General features: G+C 39.6%; 2 protein-coding genes across 4 annotated transcripts in view; one reads left to right on the top strand and one right to left on the bottom strand.

The window, feature by feature from the left end:
- Positions 1 to 6,316, top strand: part of mideasb (mitotic deacetylase associated SANT domain protein b) — a 30,032-nt gene extending 23,716 nt beyond the window's left edge. For all 3 annotated transcript variants that reach the window (XM_034857791.1, XM_034857793.1, XM_034857792.1), the window contains exons 12-13: positions 1,619 to 1,818; positions 3,902 to 6,316. In XM_034857791.1, the coding sequence (XP_034713682.1) occupies positions 1,619 to 1,818; positions 3,902 to 4,127 (426 nt within the window). In that variant the 3' untranslated portion in view covers positions 4,128 to 6,316. The remainder of the gene's footprint in view (positions 1 to 1,618; positions 1,819 to 3,901) is intronic.
- A 9,557-nt stretch (positions 6,317 to 15,873) lies between these two features.
- On the bottom strand, positions 15,874 to 21,266 carry crip1 (cysteine-rich protein 1). The gene is made up of 5 exons (XM_034858210.1): positions 20,996 to 21,266; positions 17,178 to 17,272; positions 16,570 to 16,627; positions 16,242 to 16,286; positions 15,874 to 16,084 (listed from the first exon to the last, which is right to left on the bottom strand). Exons 1-4 carry the CDS (start codon positions 21,033 to 21,035, stop codon positions 16,246 to 16,248), a joined length of 234 nt encoding a protein of 77 aa, XP_034714101.1. The 5' UTR covers positions 21,036 to 21,266; the 3' UTR covers positions 15,874 to 16,084; positions 16,242 to 16,245.
- Positions 21,267 to 24,972: the final 3,706 nt, after the last annotated feature.

Below are 24,972 nucleotides of genomic sequence, written 5' to 3'. Positions count from 1 at the left end.
CTTCCAACATAATTTTTCGTCGATTATGACACCCAGAAATTTAAGTTCTTTTACTCTTTCAATTTCAATGTCATTTATATTAAGTGTTTTGTGTAAGGTTGTGTTACGATTACCAAAAATTATAAATTTAGTTTTACTTAAGTTTAGTGTTAGTTTATTAGCGTAAAACCAGCTCTTCATCTTTTTTAATTCATTTTCTGCTGAATCCAAGAGTTGTTCCAAATTTTCCCCAGAACAGATTAAATTAGTATCATCAGCAAATAAAATGGTTGTCAGTGTTTTTGACACCTCCCATATATTATTTATATACAAGTTAAACAACAATGGCCCCAACACTGACCCCTGGGGGACCCCACAGGTGATTTTCTTTATCTTTGATTTATGGTTTTGCAATTCAACATATTGTGTTCTGTTCTGTAAGTAGCTATTTAACCATGAAAGTGCGGTCCCCCTAATTCCATATTTGCGTAATTTCATGGTCAGTAAATTGTGGTCTACTGTATCAAATGCCTTCTTAAGATCCAAGAATATCCCCACTGCATATTTTTTTTGTTCAATTGCTGTTATTTCTTCTACAAATTGTATAATTGCATGTGAAGTTGTCCTATTAGCCCGGAAACCATATTGCTGATCACAAAGAATATTATGTTTAATAATGAAGCTATCAATCCTTGTAGAAAATATCTTTTCTAATATTCTATAATAACTCTAGAAGATTCAGGGCTTCCTGAACAAAACTCGCCAGACTAGCTCCTTTTTTATGAAACAACCCATAATGCAACACTCTCTGTAGTTACACTGTGTTTCAAAATAATATATAGTGTGGCAGATGGGTACATGTTTAGTCTTTGAATATGTTACAGCAACCATTTTTTGAATTTCTTTAATTTTCAGAATAAATGTTCCGAAAAAACAACAAAATGGAAAATCATGATAAACTCCTGAAGTAGGTCAGCACTCCATAGGGATTGCTCTCACTGTGTTAATTTGATTAATACTGTGCTGTGGGTTATAGTCTAATTACCACACTGTGCTGTCTCTTATTCACGCAAAGGAGCAATTTCTCAAAGCCATGTCCTCGAAATGTGTTTTTCACAGAACGAAGTAAACGAACGCCTGTGCAAGGGAGAGAGCTAGAAAGCTTAAAGCTGCGAGTTTGTGCTTACAGCCCTCAGTTGGTCATCATCACACTTTGACACACTTGTCCTTTTGAACTCTTCCTGTGTTGCCGTGGTGGCTGGGTGTTGGATGTGCTTCCCCCTGCTGGATATTTGAGAGGAGAGAACCTGGCTGATGTCCACCTCTCTGGATTGTGTAACCCCATCATGTCTGTCAGCAAACAATGACTCGACAAGAAATCTGTGTCATTTTGCATTGCATTTAACCGTGTGGCACACATAATAAATAAGTTGTCGTTAAAATTGCCAGGCTATGTGTGTGTGCATCCACATGTTAACGGGCACATGTGTGCATGTCATTGTAATGCTATCCGACATGAAAGGTTCTCATAAAGTAGCTTCAGGCTCATTATTTATATTCTAATTGCTCTCAGTGGCCGAGTTAAACATCTTTAGAGCTTTCATGTTAACAACCCCTCTCACTTTTATTGTGTTTGCAGCCTGGGACCGTCCTGATCATGAAAGGCCTGGAGGACGTGGGGAAGGAGCAGCCGCCTTCCTGGGTCATCCACCCCCCTCAGCCACCCCCTCCCAGCTCCAAAGCCCGCAACGACAGCAACGCACGCAAGACCATCCCTCCAACAGCCAACAAAGGCCCAGCTGGTCAGGAGGGCGAGTTCCCCTGCAAGAAATGTGGCAGGTCAGTGATCTTAAACATCCCGTCAGTCACTGCTGTTGTGTTGTGTTGGAGGAGTTGGCATGGCTCTGTTTACTTAAACAAAGCTGACAGCAACAATTACATGAGTGGCGTTCCGTTGAATTGGCTGTATATAATCCCAAATTTCCGCAGGAAATGTTACTACTGCTGTAGCCTCGATTTACCAATGCAAGGTCCAAGTGGGCAAGTGTCTCTCGGTGTTTGAAGAAATTGACCCATCCTGTAAAGCTTTGATTAAATAACAGCCCGTACTCTGACAACATCGGAGCTTGTTGTTATTGCCAACTGTGTCCTAGCAACCGAAACACAGAGTAGATATACGGCACATTGTGCCTCTCTGCAATGCAACTCTACCCAGTGACATAACAAGAGCTTCACTCGCCCCTTTAAGTTCTCACACTGTTTAGAGTGTGCTCATTTTACATTATCCATCATAATGTATGTTAACTGGCTATCCAACCAGGCTGAGTAGCCATTTATCACATGGATGCACATCTCATGCAGCAGTAGACTGCTGTGAGATTTATTGTTCTGGTATAGCCTACTATTACTCAGCCATAATTTCCTTTTTTATCAAACTGCACTATGATGACAGTCTTTATGAAGAGAGATTAAGACAGTGACAGTTATATACACATTGCCAAAGGCTGCAACGTATCTTCACAGACCCGCAGAAAACTGCACATTAAAATGTAACTGTCAGTCTTTTTTCTTTTTTTAAGTGGTGCCTTTGATATTTAATTTGTTGTTTAATTTGTTCAATAGGAGAATGCTGGAAATGATTTCCTTTCGTTAGTCTTAAACTCAACAAGTGATTTGTTGTATTTAGCAGAACATGAAAGAAGCAGAAATGCAGAACTCAGTACTCTTAAATATCTGTTAATTTATAGCAAGTTACATCATCACCATATTCAACAAGGTTATTGCATTTTGCATATTTTCCTCATACCGTTCAGCCCTACTATTATTACAAATAGAAACAGAACATGTGCACAACCTTGTACTTGTAGTGTCGAACAATCGTTGCACATTTTACAGTTTTAGCAGACTAAGCCCCAAGTATTATTTCTATATATCATAAACAAACATGATGGGGGGGGCTTCCAGTTAGTGTTTTCCACTTGTTTGTTTTGGACTTTCTATCCATCTTTCAGAACACTAAATTAGTCACCCTGACAAGAATTCCCATTTCTAAGTCTGGATGATGTTGATGGTGTGCGTTGGTATTCTGGGATGTTTAAAGAAAGTCACCAAACGTCTTACACTTATAAGAATGATGGAATTTCCAATTTATTTTCGATTGATGCACCTCTTTACAAAAATGTACGGACTATTTGAAATGTTGGCCTCGTGTCTCATACGTCATCTCTCGTCTTGTCTCACTCATCACACACGTTCCAGTCACACTTCCTACAGGGAACAAGTCTGAATTGAATGCTGTCAGTTTAACGTCCACAGCAGCACGAGGTTAAATATGCAGATCAAATGCCGACCTTCTCCTTAAGAGCTCAGTCATGAAGTCATCACTCAATTGTCATCTTCTTTACACTTTATTTTATTAACTGACTGTATGCAAGCTAACATTAAGCCAAATGTTTTCCCTCCTCTTGTGTTATGGGGCAAATGACATGACCCTAATAATAAATATTCAGACCGGTTGTCATCCATGACGACTGCATTAAATAAACTGAAATTTAACGGCCGATATCCAATCAAATGTTTCAGGTACAACTGCAGAGTAAAAAAGAATAACGTGAGAGATCCAACTTAACAGTGTTATGCTTCTACATTGTTTGACATTGTCACATAGGCAGCATGATTTTTTATTATAAAAGTGATTGAACGGCTTTAAAATCTCCCATCATTGACTCAACTTGTGAGAGAACAGAGACCACCTCTTTGACGGGCCACCATGGACAAAATGCAATGTGAGCATTGTGGCTCGGACACAAACGTCTCAATGACCAAAAGGTCACGACTTCACCAGCCTGATAAGCCCGTAAAGTCTGCGTAATCCAGGTCTGAAAAGAGCTTCAACAATAAGCTCTTCCCTCTTTTCCTGCAGGATTTTCTACAAGGTGAAGAGCCGCAGCGCCCACATGAAGAGCCACGCAGAGCAGGAGAAGAAGGCGGCAGCGCTACGGCTGAAAGAGGCCGAGGAACGAGCCGCCGCCGAGGCCGCCGCTGCCCTCGCCGCACAGCAGCAGAACGGGACGCGACAGTTGGGCACAGACAGCACCAACGACGATTCATCGGACGCGGAGGACGTGGACGATGAAGACTGGCAGTAAGAGAGAGGCCGCACACAATGACTGCACCATGCAGCGTGGCTTAACCCTCTGGGACAAAAGAAGAAGATAAAAAGAAGAATCCCCTTCTGTGAACTCTGTGTATTTTGGGAAACAAGACTTCCGTTGCTTGGCACATTCAGGGACAGATTTACTCCCACGTATGTGTTTGTGAATGTATGGATGAGTGTGTGTGTGTGTGTGTGTGTGTGTGTGTGTTTGTAACAAACCGTGTGTATGTGCTTTCCAAAACTCACCAACGCCCCCTTTACTCTGCTTGAAAAGCTTTTCAAGAGTTACCTCTCTTGGTCACAGGGCTCGGTCAAATCAAAGCCATGCCGCCTCTCTCGGCGCTCTCCATGCCAGGCCGCGGCCTCTCTCAGCACTTCGCATCTCGCCCTGCTTCGTTCGACGGGCAAAGAACTTGTTTGATCCCTTTTTTTCCCCCCCCTCTCTCGCGATGAGCCACACGCTTGCTTAAGCTGCATCCCAACTGGATGACGTTTTGGTGATACGAACACTGAAATCTGACAGCTGGGGGAGCGCGGCGAGGCAAACCAACGGAGGGTCGTGCACGTTTGTTTCTCCGGTCTAAGACGGATGGATGGTTCGACAGATGGCACGTCCAAACCGTTTGTTTCGCCGCTCTTCTGCACTCAAAGCTGCCAAAAGCTTTCTCAGACTCATGATGTGCATCAAATGGGTTCCCCCTCTCTCTGTGAGCGTTGTTCCTTTGGGCTTAGTTCTGTGAATCCCCCACCTCAGCCCTCGTCACATTTTATAGTTCCCAGTTTGTTCCTCACTGTTGATGCCTTGGATGTTTTCATGCTTTTTATCTCCAAATGACAATCAATTTTACACTGTTGTTGTTTTTGTTTTTTATAAATATATATACAGGTAAACGTTACTTTTTCTGCCTGTGTCGCTATATATGGTTATTGTTGTTTTTGTGAATATTCTTGTTGATTATTATTATTATTATTAATATTATATCATCCTGGTTTTGGCTGCAATTTAATTGAGCGCTTTTTCGTACTTGTCCATAGCTTCTTTTTTCTTTTTCTTTTTTATTTAAACAAAAAACAAAAATAATGCTACTTGCTGCCTGTTTATAACTGTGAGATTCTTTTGGAAGCCAGAAATGAAGTAAAGGCAGAAACGTATGTGCAATAGAACAAGTTGACCCCCTGTTACCAGAGTTTCCAAGTATCCCCCCCCCCTGCTTACGATTGGCTGCCCTGGATGCCTCGTTGTCAACCCTGTAACTGATAGGAGGTACTGACTCAGACTGTTGAAAACCGCAGGTCTCCATAGATACACACAACGAAGTCGGAAAGACAACAAACAGCACAAACAAATTCAACTCCTGTTTTGACAATAGATATCAATGTTTAGGACATGACTACCATGACATTTTAGCCAGAGTGAATCATTTGCTGATACAAGCATTGTGAGAGGTTGAAGCATTCTTCACTGTAAACCAAACTTAACCCAAATTTTGCAGGTTTTAAACAGGAGAGTTTAAATGCAGAGATAAAAGACTTACTATGTTTTTTGCTTTTTAAAACCAGAATATCAAATCTCACTAAATTACTTCCTGTCATCAGTAAACAGACATTAAGAGAAGAGAGAGCATTCTTCACTGTAAACCAAACTTAACCCATATTTTGAAGGTTTTAACAAGAGATTTTGAGTTCAGACACAAGACATCCACTTTCTTTGCTTTTTAGAACCATATATCTACATCTATAATATATGTTCCCTACTTAGACATTTCAGCGTGACTTTTGGTACACTTTCCCTCGGACTGTAAATATCTCAGTAAATTATTTACCCTCATCAACAAACATGAATTAAGAGATGCAGAAGGATTCTTTTAAGATATACTTTTAATCAGAATAGTGCAGGTTTTTACAAGGGATGCTGAGGGCTGTCGTGAGACTCGCACTAAAAAACTCTGTTTTCTGATATTTGGTGACTCTAAAGTGAAACCTGTTTTTCCACAACATTCTGGAGAATGGTTTCTCTCGTGTGTCTCAAAGTGTGTTAAGCTTGTTGACACTAACACGCTCTGTTGTAACCTTTACTATGTGGGTCAGCAGTTTACTGAAGGGCAGTGTGATGCATTTTCTAAAAACACATTGGGAAAACTATGACATGATTTAATGGAAAAAAAGATGTGTGAATACATTTAAAAATGTAAATGCAGGTAGAGGCGGGAAGGCTTTTGATATCAGCTCAATATTTTCAGGTCTAACCCTAACATGTGTGTCTATAGTAGACTTCATTTCTGTTTACCTTGTTGCTGATAGCAGGCACTGAATTGGACTATGGAAACGGCATGTTTTGACCGGTCTATCTCTACATATCTTGACGTTAAGCCCTTCGCCCTGGAGACAGTGTATGTTGCCATAGCAACAAATTGGTTAAGGGGTTATTTTCCTTTAAAGGACAAACCACAGTGGGGAAGAAACTGCTCCAATACCAGTTACTTCACAAGTTTAACCTGGGTCTATGCACAGACTGTGTGAGCGTGTGTGTTTGTGGACATAATGTTAAAAGTGTGTGTGAGTGTGAGTGCTTTGTGAGAGAGGTCAAATGTTAAACTGTACTTTAGTCGGTGAAGAAGAAGAAAAGAAGGTTTTGCAGACTGTTCACATGTTTGGTATGTTAATTTATATTTCTTCTTTATTTGGGCTTGTCTTGAGGTTCTCACGGGGGACGTTATCGCCACGAAAAAGGTTTTTAAGCTGTTTAAAAAGGTTTTTAAAAAAAGAAAAGAATTATAGATGAAATTCGAGGCCGTCGACAACCACACAGCTGGAAACTTTACTCATTTCATCCAGTCGGTTAAGGGAATTTTAAGGGGACAAAAAGTTTATTTAGCTAAAGATTAGAAAAATATATATGAATGAAATTCTATGTTTGCATACTTTCTATGCTATTTTCATATATGGGGTTCACACTAATGATGACAAATGGAAAGCAATCTCAAGTGCTTTTTACTACAGTGTAACTTATTCGTTTCGATTTGATTTTTACCACCTGTGTTTTTAGTAATGATTTACGAAGCACTGTATATTAAAGTTTTAAAATATTCATGAAGCTTTTGTATGTTTTATTCATTTCTTTTAACTGTCCAACATCATGCTGAGCCTTTTCTTAAAGGTGCCCTGCCACATGTATTTCATTACTTTGTGGTAATGTCTGAAGTTCTACTGTGGACTCTGTAACAATTTTTTGGGGGAAAATTGCCTTGGTCACCTTGTTTCAAGCCATTCTAGCATACTCAGCTCGATGTGTGCCAGTTCTTATTAATATTCAAAAAGTTAAGCTGCTTGACTCTGATTGGCTAACAGCTAGCCAATAAGAGCCTGGCTATCAGCATTATATTTTCCCAGCGCAACTGGGCGAGCTCATGAATAGTAATGAATTTGGGCAACATGACGTCAGACTGACTAGCTCGGATTTCTCCTCTTATTTCTTTTCAGTTGCTAGAGCTGACAGAGGAGGTAGAGGTTAATTTTCACATTCACGACATAACACAAACACATATGGATCTAACCTATTTTTAAAAATGTAAGTAAAAACTGTTTTGTGTGGCAGGGCACCTTTTAAAATGCCCTGGGAGTGATGTCGGTGTTGTTGGTGCACAAGAGGGCAGCATTGTTGTAGCAGTTCAGGCACTAGAGTACCTACAAAGAGCAGCGGAGGGCGCTGGTGTAACACCAGCTGGGACCCGAGCTGTGCTGGATTTATTTGGTGAGAGACCTTAAACTTATTTTGGTTTGTCATATAGGGGTTTGATGGGTTATAAGTGTCAAATTCACATTATTTTTTAACAAAGGCTGTGCATCTGTTGTGTTGAATTTCATTTTTTTTCAATAAGAAACCGCGCACACTAATGAACATTTCTGTTACTGCGGCTGTGTTGGCCAGCCAGCTACAGTGGTTCTCTTTCTTATCCTTTTATTTATCTACAGTATGTTGCGGACCAGTATCATCATGCTGTTCTAGGCAAGATTGGATCTCAGACAAACCCATCACATTGGCATAAAACAAAACGTAGATCTGCATGAGAGAAAAGCATCCCATGTGCCCTGGCTGAGACTTGATACACAGGCATGAAAAAGTATATTCATGTGTCAGAATGGCACAGTCAAAGTCCAGACCTAAATCTGGCAAGACTTAAAAATTCACAGATGCTTTCCATCCAATCTGACTGAGGGTGAGGTATTTTGCAAAGAAGAATGGGCAGAAATGTTAGTCTCTAGGTGTGCAAAGCTGGTAGACATACCCCAAAAGACTTGCAGCTGTAGTTGCAGTGAAATGGTTAGACAAAGTATTGACTCGGGGGATTGAATACTTTTGCACGCCGCACTTTTCAGTTTTTTCTTTTTAAATGTATGATATGATAATCTTTATCATAATCTTGTGTTTTTCTATCACATAAAAAGTTATAGGGGTATGAATACTTTTGCAAACCTAGGTAGTTTCGCTCATTGCCCAAAAGAATCTCTGACATTAGGAGCATATGCAGCTGAGCAATCATTCTAAATTATTGTGTTATTCTCAAAACAAAATATATGTTGCCCAAATGCTAGCACAAAGTTCCTTGTTTTACATGCAGGTCATTGCATTAAACGTTAGGTTTATTATTTTATGTGACTATGCTCTTATATGTTACTTATAACATGTTGTTAGAAGTATTTGTATTAATGTTATTAATACAATATGAAGTATCTTTCAGAATTTAAACTAGCTAAACTTCCTTTAAAGGGGCTCCCAGCTTTGACTCTTGAAGCTTTAGAAATGACCGACTTTTTCTGACCATGACAACATTCCCATTGCATTTCGAGGCTCATCGATCCCAGAATCCCTGAGTGTGATCAGTTATGTTATTAATGGTGGTAATGATTTCAACCCCCAGGAAGTGAATATGGAAACTGTAGTACACATTTTAAAGTCACAACTTGGAATATTTTTAATGTGAAAATGATACATATTTCTTGTAATTGAATAGTAAATGGAAGCTGTTAACATGAAAAGTTGCCTAGAGCACCCTACAGACAATGATGCCTTCTCACTGTAAGATTATTGAGTTTCTTTTACTTAGTCCTTTCACCGTGTGTTGTGTTTTTAGCTGCTTCATGAAGCAGTTACAATAAATTAAAAATGGAAAATAACTGCCATGTGTGTGTGACTGTGCGGGATGATTAGGAGATAACTGTAGTGCAGTAGGAACTGACAGTGGAGATAAAATGATGAGGGGAACTGCCAACTCCCACCAGCACAAGCAGCAGGGCAATCTGGGAAAGGCAAACAAGCACAGCATGTGGCTCAGATGTCGCCTCACGTCCTGTTTTCGCTCGTCCCAAATCGTGGGACGAGGAGGACAAATAGGAGGGATGGGAGTTGAGGAATCCTGAGTGCAAGAACACAACTTTACATGACTTATTTTACAGCTGGAGAGAATCAGACATCAGAGCGAGGCCTTGGAGGGTTTCGCATCCATCTCTCCATGGCATTTCAGTTTGAAAAATTGCACTCATCTTTTACATTCAGAAACACACTTCTGAGAAATTCCTCCAGCTTAACGATAACTTATATTTGCACCGGTATCGCAGAGCATCCATCACACGGACACACAGAGAAGACCACAGGTTATTTATCACAGCCATCGTACACAATTAAACTGTCTACAAATCCCTCAGAGCACAGACAGCATGTCAATAGAAAACTGGGTGATCGTGGCCAGGTGCTGTGAGGAAGAAGAGTTTGTGTGCACATGCAAAAACACTCATCAATCTGCCACATGCTCCACCGTGGAAATGATACCGTGTATGCCTGGACATCAGCTCTGAGGAGGTGTGAAACGATGACTCTCAGCCTGAGGACAAGATCCTTCCAAATCCAGGAGGTGGGATCTGCCACAAAGGAGCTTAGTCTATAAAATGTCAGAAACAAGTGGAAACACCTATTCCAATTTCCCAGACCCTAATGTGTTTGTTTTGGACACTTTACAATCTAAAAACTGAAAACTGTTCAATTTAAAATAACATGTTACTGAAATCAACGGTTACATTTAGCATTTAATAGGACTATCTCACAATAACAACTATGTATGTATTGCAATGAAATTTGGTGCACGCATTGGTCTTCCTCCCAGGATGCCTCCTAATAACTCTGGCGATCACCCCACCTTTTTATCTAGCACCACACTAAGGAGTAATATTTTGGTTTTATGACCAAATACCTGCAAACTAATCCACATCCCCTTCAGCCTCAGCTGTACTTTGTGTTTAGTGCTAATGATCAAATGTTAGCATGCTAACAGGCTAGGTGAAGATGGTGAACATGGTGTAGCCTCTCCAGAATTAACTTATTGTCAGACTCTTAACTCAGAAATAGTGTATTTAGACGTTTCCTATAAACACTCTTTTTTTAACTGAATGCCTGGATATTTATGAATAGATAAATAAAATGTACTAAGACTGAATGCATGTAAGTGCATGGAAGTAGAATTAAGTGGTTGTAAGGCATGTATGGGTGATTGGGTGAATAATGTAGGAAGGATGGCTTTTATCTTATTTTAGTATAGAAAATGGTCATTTGTAATCTGCAATTTTCCCTGCTCTGTGAGTAGCCCATATGTTTACTGTACATTTGTCTTTAAGTGTTTTAACCCTGTGCTTGTTGTTATGCTTGCAGCAATGTTACTTAGTGTCCAAAACAAATTTCTCCTTAGGAAGACTGATAAAGATACTTTGACTTGACTTTAACCGATAGAGAAGAGTGTGTTCACAACAGCAGGAACTGAAGTTGGTGTTTAATTGCACTCTAATATGGAGACTATTGTTATTGAAGCTGCTGGAAGCTTAATTGGAGGAGAGGAAAGTTTAACGCTCCTTCCTTTTGGATTAGGAAGGTAAAAAAAAAAAAGATTGATGTGCCAAGATGTTTTTGGGAGATCCGGGCCCAGACTCAGAGGACCGGCTGCCTCATTATCTACTATTTGTATGCCTGCTTATAGCAGCAGCTCTTTTTTATTGCACACACACACTGGATCCTTATTAGCAATTACAATGCCAAAGGGCCTATTTATACACATGCGCTGCAGTGGAAACAGATACTGTACATCTAGCAGCACTAATCAACGACAGCCCAGTAATGGGAAATGAGATGGGAGGTAGTATGGAAGGAGGTAGGGAGTAATGGGAAGAGGGAGGATGGGAATACAAAAACAAAGGAGGTGGAGCGATGAATTAAGCAGGGATAGGGATGAACAGAGGCAGTATCTGAGACAGCCATGCACATTCAATCACAGAAATGAGAACCACATCCTGCCCAGTAACCACCACAAGGCCCGACTGGTCGTCTGCCACAAATATAACTCTGCTGGAGCCTCTGGATTGATACGTTGAGCCAGACTCCAACAGGACGCCGGGGTGGGCTGCACAGGCCTGAAGGCGCTCCCCGCATTACCATTTCTCAAGACAAGGTTGTTTCCAAATTCCACACACTGGATTTTATTGGGCCAGTGATGACAACAGGAGGGATGTGTTACAGCAGAGTCAGGGGTTTCCAATATTAGCTGACTTTTTGTAAAATAAAATTGCATTGTTTTATGCATGATAGGTCCTGATGCCACTCACAAACTGGATCTTTAAAAAAAATGGTTCAACATTTTGGCTTAATACGGCTTTCTCAACCAGAGTTGAGAAGGTTGATACAACTCTCATCTCTGGTGTCTATAGGTACGTAGCAATGGGATGGTTAGCTTAGCACAAAGACTGGAAACTAGCTAGCAGCTAGCCTGCCTCTGTCTGAACACAGCACAATCCACCTGCCAGCACCTCTAAAGTTCACTATTTAAAATGTTATATCAAATGAGATATAGCATGTTAAATAGTGAGCGTTACAGGTGCTGGTGCGGGGATTTATATTGCCTTCGCACAGAGCGCGGAAAGTTGTTCCGTATGCTAAGCTAAGCTAACTGGCTGCTGGCTGTAATCTCTACCGGACAGAGTGATTTCCCCAAATGTTCCGCAATTTCCTGTAAAGCGATCAATTTCCTATCACAAGTTGTTTCATTGACATAGTTGTTAAAAGCAAATAAGGCTAAAAAATTACTTTATTTTTGGGATATCTTAGAGAAACATTAACATATTTTTTATGTTGTTGGTTCTCTCCCATCCATTGAATCATCTTGTGACCGTTTAAATGTACATTTGGTTTTTAGCTGTCATTGCAATATCTATATTATTGAGTCATTTTTAAGGATAGTCTTTTACGTGAGTGAAAAGTATATGGTAGATTTTCTGTTCATGTCTTATTTTAACACTCTGAAATCACATTAACAGGTTTTTGGGAGTGGAAACACTTGGAGTGAACCACATGTGCACATAGTGGTGAATGTAAAGATTATTTTCACAAATGCACTCTATTATTTTAAGTGGTATACTTTAGAAAATTCAATCTTGTAGTAAAGACAGATGTTCTAAATAATAATAGCCTGTTGGTAGAAACGTGTGTGTCCATATTAAAACTGGCAGGCCTGATTTTATGACTTCCACGGTTTCACACATGTTCCAGTTTAAAGTTTTCACTGTTGGGCTGGAGGATATGAATATTCTTTCCTGTACTTCAGTCTCACTTATTGTCTGTTAGAAAAGCAGGAAGACCTGACATGCTGTGGAAATCATTTTAAGTGCCTATAGATCCTCTTTTACAAGATTTAGAGCGGCTTTGGGGGTAGAATACACACACATTCATTTACAACCTGTAATAACAACAGCAAACAACTTGTTGCATTAACTCTGGCATGCAGATTTGAAAATGTATTTCCAGATATGAATACAAATATGCAAGTGAACACAAAAATGGGTATCTGGTCCATAAGGGTGTATTGAATTAGATGTATCAGTGTATCCTTTGTAAATCTACCACTAGGAGTTGCCAAAGTCAGATAGAATTTGCCAGTGTAAGCTACTCCTTGTAATTAGTTTGCATTTATACTTGTATTTTTGTGAAGTTATTGTATTTAATGATAACATGGATTAATACAATTGTATTAGTTTGTTGGCCACTTTTTACTCTGTTAAAGTACCACAACAAATATAGGTATCTGAATATATTGTATTTTCCTTCACATCTGTAGATGTGCAATATTTTACTATACCGTCTCATAAAAAATAAAATAAACAACACCCTTACTGTCCACTGGAATAATTTAAACAATCTATTTGAAGGTCACCCATGTTCGCATGAACACATGAGTTATAAAAGCCGTGAGACACTTCTGCGCTTATGTTCCAGTCCTCAATAGGTTTATGAGTTGACTTTTACAGTTTCATGACTGAGGGTCTGTTTCATGCTGACACAGAAGGTTTAAATCTGCTTGGCAGAAAAAAAACTCTGGTAACACTTCACTACATAAGTGCCGTGTAAGTCCCCTTAAGTGCTTTTTAAATCTGCTTTCTTGCCTGTATGATGCTTTCATTATGATCATGTCAGTGAGGTATCCAAATTAGGCCTCGACGTTGTAAACCAAGTATGTGCTGTGAGGCTATTAAGAGACAGAAATATATCTTGATGCCTATTTAAATACATATACACATGCAGACGTTTAATTTCCTTCCCCAATTTGTGGTTGTTTTTAACATACATGTTAACTGCACATCCGTTCCACTGTGTTTTTGTGCATTTCTACTCATATTCTTTCCTTTTAAAATTGCTAAAGTATTGGAGTCCTGTTAGCATTTTTACTGTAATTTAGTTGATATTTCTTGATATGTCTTTAAGGTAATAGCCCAAGTTTTTGAACAGCTAAAAAACAATGAGTAAATGTACAGTATATATTTTATGCCATATGCCTCTCTCACAACATACATTTTAATAAGCTACATTTGTGTTAAATTTTACAAACAATTTAGAGAAAAGGCTAAAGGAAATGCTTAATTGCCAAAATCCTCTGCATGTTTTCATCAGTTGCCTCAGTCGAGATTTTCCCATGACAGTGAGTGTCTTTGTTGCTGACAAAAAAGAAAGGGTGACTGCTAGACGGACTGAGGGCACACTGGCTGTCTGTTAGGTCTTGTTTGTGTCTGTTGCCATAGCAACTGTCAGACTGGGATGGCGGAGGCATGGTGGAGGGTGTTGGCTGCTATGTTATCCGTGGACAGCAAGGGTGACCGTGCAGAGCAAAGATTTGGCAAAAGAGCCCAAAAGAACCAAAGAGGAAGCATCTGGTGGATCTGCAAAGACTCAGCTGCTCCGGCTTCCCACAATGCACCAGCATGGGCAGGGTTAACATTTAGATTCCTCTAAACATGCATTGATTAAAAAAACACATGTCAGATGTTTAGATCAGAATCAACCAAATTAAACTTTCCTGCTACTGAGATATATAGTTTATTCCTGACTTTTAAAAATAGTTGTTAAAACAAAACCAAACCACAAGGTCCATTTAGTAGGCGAGTATTTCGGGAGCTTTCAATCACATCACACATTCCTCCTCAGCAGATGGAGTTTGCTCTGTTGTCATAGTGATGTAGATCTTACAATTTCCATATTTCTTAGCACCAAAATCCAAAAGAAACCTTAAATGTCCATTGTCAACATGGTCCTAACTTTAAGGCCTGTAAGTTATGTATTTTTTTTGTACTGGTGAAATTGTGGTGTCATTAAGTGTCCTAAAACTTGAGCTATAATTCTGTATTTGTTGCATTTAGGTGATGTGGGAAATTGTTTTTGGTTTAGTCCACACTAAGGTCCTGGTTCTCGGTTGTCGCATGTTGTAGGTCTGTGAACATCATGGGGCTGTGTCGAAAAGTGTTCTCACTTAAACATGTTAGCTTCTGTATTTAATTTATTTTTGTAGATTAAATATATTAAAAAGAAATAAAAAGGGGGTTCCCTGGTTATGTCATCACCCCCTCACTCATCCAATGTTTCCTGTGTCTCCGAACTATCGTACTTCTGATTGATCAAATTATATTTTTGGGGCATTTTATGCTTTTATCGATGCCCGATCTTAGTAAGACAACAGGAAAAAAAATCTTGTCATCACCTTAACGCAAGGCCACTAGAGCCCCCTTATACCTCTTACACACCTGATAATCAAAATAGACAGGATCATGGACCTTGAAAAGAACTAGAAAATGGGAATTTGAATACCTACAATTCCCAGCATCCCCACTCTGTCAGCTTCACTTTTATTGACCTCTAAGTAAAATAATGTTTCATGGTTATCAAGTTCCAAACTCCTTTTACAGCAACATCAAAAATGTAATCTGTGATAAAGTATTGAAGCTGTAGTGGGTACTTTCCGTCGCCCCCATGAGAAATACTAAGTCTGACAACAACGTTACCTTTATGTAAACTTAGCCATGCTGAGGAAATACAGAGAGAGTTGTGTAGAGCTGATAAGGTTAATTAGCTTTGTGTAAACTCGTTTGGCAATGCTTAAATGTAAGAGACTCTCATTAACATAAAATAGTTGCGCACTGTAGCTTTAAGTATCATGTAACCAGTCCACATAACCCTCAAGGGTTTAAGGGTCTAAAAACATGGAGCGGCCTTATTTATGATGATGGTTTTTTTTAGCAGATGTTATGCTTGAAATTCCCATTAGTCACATGAAAGTTGTCATAGGCAAAGAAATTGCTCATGCAATTTCTTTGCAATGCGGGAGTGTTTCATACAAAGACTGCAAAATAAATAAAAACAATAAAAATGACGACTGAAACAACTTTAAAAATGATTTAATCATGTCACCTTAAGAACAGGAAGAAATTAGGGGACAACTATGTCATTGGAATACACAATCATCTTCAAAACCCAGAGATCAAAAACTCAAACTTTTTCTTCTGAATGAGAATGAGTTTTCTTTGCTGGTTTTTACTGAGACTCGTGAGCAATGCCGGCTTCTTCAATTTGGTTTCCAGGCAACATCAAACCTGATGATGAAGCAGAGAAAACACACGTCAGGCAGTGCAAAGTACAGAGATGGATTTGCTTAGAGTCACAGTCCGTTTGTCTTAATAAATAACATGCAAAATATACAAGATAAACAAATTTAAGCAAATGATTTGGTGAATACTTGGGTACACAAACCTGGCTATTTATATGTGTGACTTTCAGTTCCACCACGTCCAAATCCTGAGAGGAAAGAGACAAGAAGCAATAACATCAGTGAACTAATTGGGAATTTGAGACTTTAATTTTGATCTGAGAGAGAACTTCCTTCTTCAAGATAATGATTTAATGAAATGGTACCATTTATGTGTACTTACAACTACTACTAATCATGTGGATTATAAGGACTGTTTAATGAGTGTGTGAGCCTAACAGGGGACAGTGTGTGCTTTCAAAGCCTCAACCCAATCAGACACCAAATGCTTAGAGTCTTACGAGCCAAGGGGACCGAGAGGAACATGCTTACCTGTAGGTCCAAAGAGGGCACTGTAGCAGGGTTTGTGACAGTATGGCTTGCCATCATGCTGTAAGAGGCAGAGTGAAAATATCAATTAAACTAAATAAAAAGATAGAAATTGTTATTATATAAAAAGGAATCCATTTTAGTATTTTGGAGGTGATCCTGCTTCCCATCCGTACACATTCTGCATGTAAATATCCCTACCCCTTGTGTGTGTGTGTGTGTGTGTGTGTGTGTGTCACAAACAGAACACACGCACACACACACACACGTTATCATCTTGATCTGTATTAATAATTAATTCAGATTTGATGCACTGATATGTGAATAGGATGAAGGTACACAAATTGTATTGTATTTCTTGTGTTGTACTGGGTTATATAATTACACATACACACACTGTTAAAATGTATTTTTGTTTTGTTTTGTTTGTGGAAGTAAAATCAACACGGTTATTTTTTGTATGTTATCAGTGTATTGACTGTTGTAGGTTACAAATAGCCCAAAAAACAAATAAACTAAACTAAGTGCTGTCAGACCCCTCAAACCCTGTGTACATTATTGAAGATTACAGGATATTCTCATAAGTATTGTATGCATTTAAGGTGTCTCACCTCAGCATGTGAGCCCGCTGACAGCGTCTTGCTGCACTTCTCACACTTCAGACAGGGCCTGTGCCAGTCCTTGCCCAGAGATGTCACTTTCTCGGCTGCCAAACACATAAAAAGACCAATTTATTCACCACGGCCTTAAACATCCGGCAAAAAGAGAGTCACTGTAGCGTGCAGTGGAAGTGCTACAGGAGGTTACAATATATGTTTTAGACCAACAAGATTATGTTTTTGCAGATAAGTTAGAGAACATTGTTTGGGTGTGGTGCTTCAGGGGGAAAGAGGAATGAGTGTCCCTGAGGAATCTGTCCTCCTTCTGCCTCATAAACTCCAATAAACACTGTCTTTATCTGCGGGGCTGATCTGCACAAACACCCATCAGGAGGGTTGTAAAAGTAGGAACGAACCCAACCCGACAGTCTAGAGTTTCATGTTTTTAATGGAGGAAGGTGGACAAGAGTTTAGATGACTTTTGGGACTCGTCACACGATTACGAGCAACAAATATGCTCAAGAATCTATAAGCAAAAACGGGAAGAAATGAGGCTATTTGCTCATTGATAAGGTCAGAGAGTGCAAGCACAGGAAATGCTAAAAAAAAAATAAAGAAAGTGTTATGATGAACTGAAGCTCTTTCTACCAAACCTGTCGTAATTGAGGAGGACAAAATTTGATTAATATTTGAATATTTTCTGAAAAAAGATCTATGAACAAATACAAATAACTTTGGTTTTAGGTGAAGCCCACTGACCTCCAAACCTTCAAAACAATATTAGGATATGACATATTTCCTCCCTAAAAATAGCCTGATGTGGCACGAGATTATGCAATAGGCAACAGAAATAGGGAATGTACTGTAGGGCGAGGTCAGCCTCTCAGGCCATTGGCATGAAAACATTTCAGCAAAATATGGTGGAGCATTGTTTGGCCTGAAAATAATTACTATACTTAACTGAAATAAACAAATTGGTAGGCTGCCCAAACAAGACTGTCCACGGACTAATGGTGGGAAGTCTCACAGTAGAGCTCAGAGTCCATTCTGATCAGTTGTGATGACGCCCCTGTAAGGTTTTACTCTTGATTGTATGTGGATCTGATAAAGCATATGTTTTTGTTCACAGGCCATTTATTTTACCTGACGATATGAAAGAAAATGGGACATTTTTGACATGAAGAATAATCCAATCTGCTATCTGCATTATGCTGTCTGGAGAATCATGGAGGTGGTCCAATGTACACACACAGACACAAATCTGAATGGAAAAACACACTGTGGGGGGAGGCTGTTCAACTAATCGCCTTGCTCCCATGAATAAAAAAATCAAAAAAATCATGGTGATGTTGTATAACTGTATGTCAAGCTAAAAAAAGATGCTAAGAATGCATTCCAAAGCATTCAGAGTTGAGTGGATGACTTCAAATACAGCAACACTTTTGTAGCCTGAACATCAACTGAGTATTTAGGAACAGTTTGGCAGTTATGGAAATAAATGAAATTCTCTTTCTTGCCAAGAGTTAGATTAGAAGATTGATAGGCTACCTCTCTAATATCCAAGACATTTGGGGAAATAGGCTTTTATTTCTTACTTTTCACAAATGTGAAGCTACTGAGAGCTTTAGGCAAAGGGAAAGAGCTAGCCTGGCTCTGTCCAAAGCTAACAAAATCTGCTACCAACACCTCTAACTCTTACTAATTAAATGAGTAGTTTGACATTTTGGGAATTCAGCTTCTGGAGAGTTAGATGAGCACGTTAATATCAAAGCTAACTAAAAATGCTAACCAACATTTCTAAAGCCCAGTAAATGACATGTTATAGCTCTTTTTGTACGGATTAATACAGACAGCATACATTATGTTAATAAGTGAGTAAAGCGTATAAATCAGTGTTCTCAAAAAATGTTTTGTCTTTGTGTAGCTGGAACAAGCTCCCTCCTCATCATTCAGTGTAACAGAGGTAGCATGATTTCCATTTGAGAGCTTAGAAACAATAAGACTGATGAGCTGCAAATGAGACGGAGAGAGAGAGAGAGAGAGAGAGAGAGAGAGAGAGAGAGAGAGAGAGAGCAGTGAAGATGGAGGAGTGGAGCACTGAGGTGTGATGGATGAAGTTTTTAGAGAGGTTTGGGGGGGAAATTGATGCAGACAATTCAGGATAATGATGAAGACTGTGCTTCCACATAAATAAGCTTTGTTCCAGGGTACTTTATTTTAAAAAAGAGCCTTTATTTTCTTTGGTCGGCTTGTTCAGGCTGAAACTAATTGGTTAGCTTGTTTTGGCCAGATGGTGAAAATGTATCCATGAAAAAGAAGAATGGGAAGCATGGCTCCCCAGGATCACGTTCGGTTTATCTGACTGACAGTCCAAAGACTTGGCTTTGTGTTGTGTATTGGCCCTCTCCCTCTGTGCGTCTACCCGGAAAAGATTACTCTGTTGCACTACTGAGCTTCAGACAATGTGGTCAATGGATTAAGACACATATAAAATGGAGCTGTCCTTTTCCTCCCCGGATGCAGTAATTGCTAACTGCTTGGACCGTATCCTCATGAGACAGACGTACAAGGATGGAGCCGTATTTCAGGACAGATGGAACCTGTTTCCTGCGCTGCATCGAGTCATTATTCATGTAGCTCATCATCAGCCATCAGGAAAGACAAAGCCGTTTCTACAGGGAGCACAAATCTTAAGCTCTAAACTAACTTGATAACGAGAATGAATAAATACAAACAGCTAAGGGCATAGATTGACAGCTCAGGAGAGTGAGCAAGTAAGCATATACAAATTGTGATAAAACTAGTAATGGGAAGTAACTAATTACATTTATTTAAGTACTGTACTTTACTTGAGTATTCCATTTTTTTTGCAGTTTTCTACTTTTACTTGAGAGTAAATTATTTTACTCTACTCTTCAGATTTAACAATCTAAAATCCAAATAAGATACATTGTAGATTATACTAGTTCCCAAAAGTACATAAAGAAATGTAAATGAGCTCCATCTCACTGTACACGTTACAATGTACATGCATCAGTGGTGGAAGAAGCATTCACATCATTCACTTAGGTAAAAGTATCACACTCCAAAAACATTACATTGAAAGTCTTGTATTCTAAAGTGTTACATTAGTAAAAGTATGGAGGTATTATCAGCAAAAAGTACTTTAAATTTTATAAGTAAGTAGGCCTACTCATTGTGCAGAATTGCCCCTGCATTCTCAGTGGCGGAAAGTAGCAACGTACATCTATCATCTTAAGTACTGTACTCAAGTACAGATTTGAGGTATTTTGCTTAAATATTTCCAATTCTTGCTACTTTCTACTTATACTCCACTAAATTTCAGAGGGAAATATTGTCCTGATAGATGCTTATTACTTAGCAAATTATGATTTAACATATAAAATATAAATATTTATAATATCATGCATTTTTTATTGAACTACCTAACGTACAAAAAGCTCCACTTCAACCAACTGCAACATAAAATACAGGTTACATATTATTGCATGAATAACAATAATGATCCACAGTGGCTGGAGCCATTCTTCACACCTTAACTGTGGATTGCTGAAAATACTGCTGCACATGTAGTTCAGTACTATCTATGCATGACTTTAAAAACTGGAATATTTTCTTCGTATGAAGTATAAATTAAAAACATGCCCACTTGCAGACATGCCAGTCTGTTGTCACTGTAGTTTCCTGTTTCCTCATTGGTGCTAACGTTTCATTTACCGGAAAATGTTCTCACGCAGAAAGACGATTTTCTTTGCATGTGAAAACAAAAAGAATAGGCGGAAAATTCAAATAAAGAGGACAAATCTTACCGAAGTAAACTTCCTTCTGGCACTTTGGACACTTTGGCATTTTGTTGCAGCAGTACGTGGGTTTCCCGGAGAGGAGAGACGGTGCCGTGGGTATCCTGTCTGGATGGAGTGTCCTGCAGCTGTGCCGACGAGCCCACCTGTTACTGTTAACCCGGACTGACCACGCCTCGCGCTCACAGAGCAGATGTGCGCGCTTCTTCCTGTATTTATAGCACCGGGGAAATAGTTCTACTGAAACTTTTTCTATTTTTTCTAACAGTGGGAGAGGCTTGCGTTGAGTCTGTGTAAGTGCACGTGCAGAAAACACAACATTGAGACACTGAAATTAAATAATTTCACAATTTAACTCTGTATGTTTTTCTGGGCAGCATGGGCGATTTTAGACCCTTAATCGTTAGGGATTCGGCTTTGAATTTTATAAATTGCAATGCTCCCATCCAAACGTTAACTACAGGAAATAAGAACAAACTAGCCTACCCACGTACAACAAAATATTGTATATAAATACTGCACAAGTAAACTGTTGCCAAAATTAATTTGGTAACCTGCCAAATGTGGCCCTTGTTTTCTTTCTGAGTTTCTATCATGTGACCCTGCTGCTCTGACTCCTTGTGTGACTCCACCAATCCATTCAGTGCTGAATGGCAGTTTATACCTTGTCATGAATAATGCTAGTGAAGGTGAATCAGCAGAGTTGGCAGTGACTGAAGACAAACACACACACATTTGCTCTGCAAGTGTTGTTGTTGTTATGTGGTTGTAACTCTATATGTATATTAATACTTTGTAACATAAGAAGTGATAAACCAGTGAATCCCAACCTGGAGTTATTGTAGCTTTTTATTGGGTAAGCTTACTTGTGGATCCACTTTTTGAGTATTTCTAAAAATGAGTCATTTTACTTTCGCGTAAGTACTTTTTATTAACATACTTTGAAAGTAATATTTTTATAGTTTTGTACTTCACAACATTTTAAGTCCATTACAGAGTAAAAATAAAGGTCCCATGAAAAAGTCCTGATAATGTGGGCGATGAAGCACCACCCTGGCAGCACGCAGAGTGACCCGAATCAAACACACCCAGAAGCTGTGTCACCAACAGGTGCACTCTGGATGTAGGCTAGCTAACATGCTAACTGCTAAAATGCTCACTGCTCACATGTGGATCCTCCATCAGAGACTTCTGTGTCCACTGAGACAACGTCTACCTTCAGTGAGGTGTGTGCCAGTGTTCTTCTCTTTGTGACAATCATCCCTGCTGTGACTGTAGAGCCTCTTCCTGCTTAAAGTGTTTAAAACTTTAGGACCATAGAGGCTGGGTGGACTGGTTATACTGGGACAGAGAGACTGAGTGGACTGGTTATACTGGGACAGAGAGGCTCAGTGGACTGGTTATACTGGAACAGAGAGGCTGAGTGGACCGGTTATACTGGGACAGAGAGGCTGAGTGGACCGGTTATACTGGGACAGAGAGGCTGAGTGGACTGGTTATGCTGGGACAGAGAAACAGTGGACTGGTTATACTGGGACAGAGAGGCTGAGTGGACTGGTTATACTGGGAGAGAAACAGTGGACTGGTTATACTGGGACAGAGAGGCTGAGTGGACTGGTTATGCTGGGACAGAGAGACTGAGTAGACTGGTTATACTGGGACAGAGAGACACAGTGGACTGTGCTTTGAGAATATAAAGCAGGTAAGTGGAACCTGGAGCAGAAGGATGAGCTGTTTGCAGTGAAGACGTGCAGGAGGCCGTTGAGACAGACAGGTGAGTACAACAGAACACTCTTTGAACTCCCTCTCCAGATGAGAATGTTAAAAACTGTGCAGCTCTATTGTTGTTTTAATGTATGCGGCTGCGGCCGCTGGAGTTTTATATGTTTTAAACATCTCTGTGCCTTGGTGTTGTTTTATTCTGTTAATCTTTTAAGAAGTGACAGGTTATTGAACTTATGTTTGATTGTTACACCCACCGCGGTATCCACAGCTCTCTTTTTTAAAATTAATTATCTGTCATTTCTGTTAAATTGTCTGAATGTTGTGCTCTTTCTGGTTAATTCTTAGTGAGGGGACACTGAGCAAGGTGGTTGTTTATTTATAATTGATGATCAGTTGTATGCACAGGCTGCAAATGTCCGTTTGGCCGATGGAAATTGAATTTATTGTTGGTTTGGACATTATGGGCTCATGTTGCAGATGTTGATCCACTAGTGTGCATGTTGACATTCAATGCACTGTATTTTGTAGTCTGAAGATGTTCTCTGATGTTACAGTAGTGTCATGTATCATGTGAAAGTAAGGAAAAAAAGTTTTGCACACTTTAGGTCCATTCGCATTTCTCTATGCAGACGACGTTTCGGCACGGAGAGCCCTGAGAGAGAATTACTTTTCACTGGTGAGCGACAGCATTTCTTACTTTCAAGTCTATTTCCAGTGATAAGCTTTGTACGGCAACCCTTGGTGTGCCTTACTTTCCTGTATTCTCTAATCTCATATAACATCCCCCTTCCACAGATTAGTAGCCACACAGCTAGCCTGTGGTTTTTTGGTGACACAGTGTATAAGGATGGCTTGTGAGGACATAATGAGGATAAAGATAATGTCAGATGTCTGTCTGGCTTGGACTGTTTTTTGACTTTGAGCTCACACTTTGAGTTTTGTATATAATCACTACAACACAAGCAGATCAGACAAACAACTGGGCTACCTCGTACCTGATCAGTAGTGTTGAAAAGTTGTTGTCGCTTACTTACTTGTGTGTGTGTGTGTGCGTGTGTGTGTTTACTTTAATGTGGTGTCTATGTCTGCGGCATATACAGACATACCTGCAGAGTGAAGCATGTTTCTGTCTGTTTTCAGAGTTGAGTGACTTCTAAAAGATAACAAAGCCACTAAAGGATCTCATTAATGAAATCACCATGGCAAGCAAACAAAGTCTTGTCAGTCTGTGTGCTTCACACAGACCTGTAGTACTTTTTTCTCGATTTAGGCATTCTGAGGTTGACTGAACTATACTAATAAGATTTTCCATTTTTCTGGTCTCTAGTCATCTTTGATCGAGGTGGAAATAAGGTTAAATCACAGAAAAAACACAGATTAAATGAAAACTTTCTAAATATCTAGTGTCAGGCAGGACAAGAGACTTGGAGGGATTTGATTTTCTTTGCAGTGTCTTATTTGGTAGAAGAAATGTTAACATGAACAGCAGTGGCCAACGTGTTCAAACGAAGACAGAGAAAACAACTCTAACTTGTTTTTGGGTAACTAGCAGCGTCACTGTAGGAACGGCAGTCAGTTGGTTTAGGGCTGGAACCTTGTGGAAGAAGATATAACTGCAAAGACCCAATAAAATAATAAAGACTTGACATATTGTTTTAACAGCATGTCTTTTTCAGATCTGGTTTACAGGGACCGATTTCAGTGCAGGTTTTCCTGTTTGGGGAGAAGCTCTAAAGTCCTTGGGATAAGAGCACCGCCTTGTCATTTTCTGTATGAATGGATTCCATTAAATTGGAAATGCCGGGCAGAAGCTCTGCCCTTGGCAGATTAATCAAAGAGCTGATCTCTTCCAGCCACCCAGGTAGCCGAGGGTCTTGCCTCAGCAACCTGCACCCTGCCCCCGGGTTGGCTGGGCTCTGGTCCAGCCACTGAGGTTGGCCCCTGATGTGTCTCTGTTGCTGCCTTGTAATTATGTATTGCAGTGATCAGCCCTCCTCCCTTAAATTAGACAAGATTACCATGGAGGTTTTGGGTTCTACCTCACTAATCAAGTACAATGGAGACACACAAACAGCTTGCACATGAAGACATTAATGTGCACAGTCCACAGGACAGACATGTACTCCAGTGATGAGCTGTACAGGCAGATAAGAGCATTGATTCAAAGAGTTCCCAGAGCTGATGGTGGATGGGCAAACCAGTGCACCAGATACCGATCACTAACGTCATGTCCACAGTACTTTTGTATTTATTTATGTATT

The sequence above is a fragment of the Etheostoma cragini genome, chromosome 20 (assembly GCF_013103735.1).
Source record: "Etheostoma cragini isolate CJK2018 chromosome 20, CSU_Ecrag_1.0, whole genome shotgun sequence".
NCBI lineage: Eukaryota > Metazoa > Chordata > Actinopteri > Perciformes > Percidae > Etheostoma > Etheostoma cragini.
This window is presented reverse-complemented; position numbering and strand designations above follow the sequence as displayed.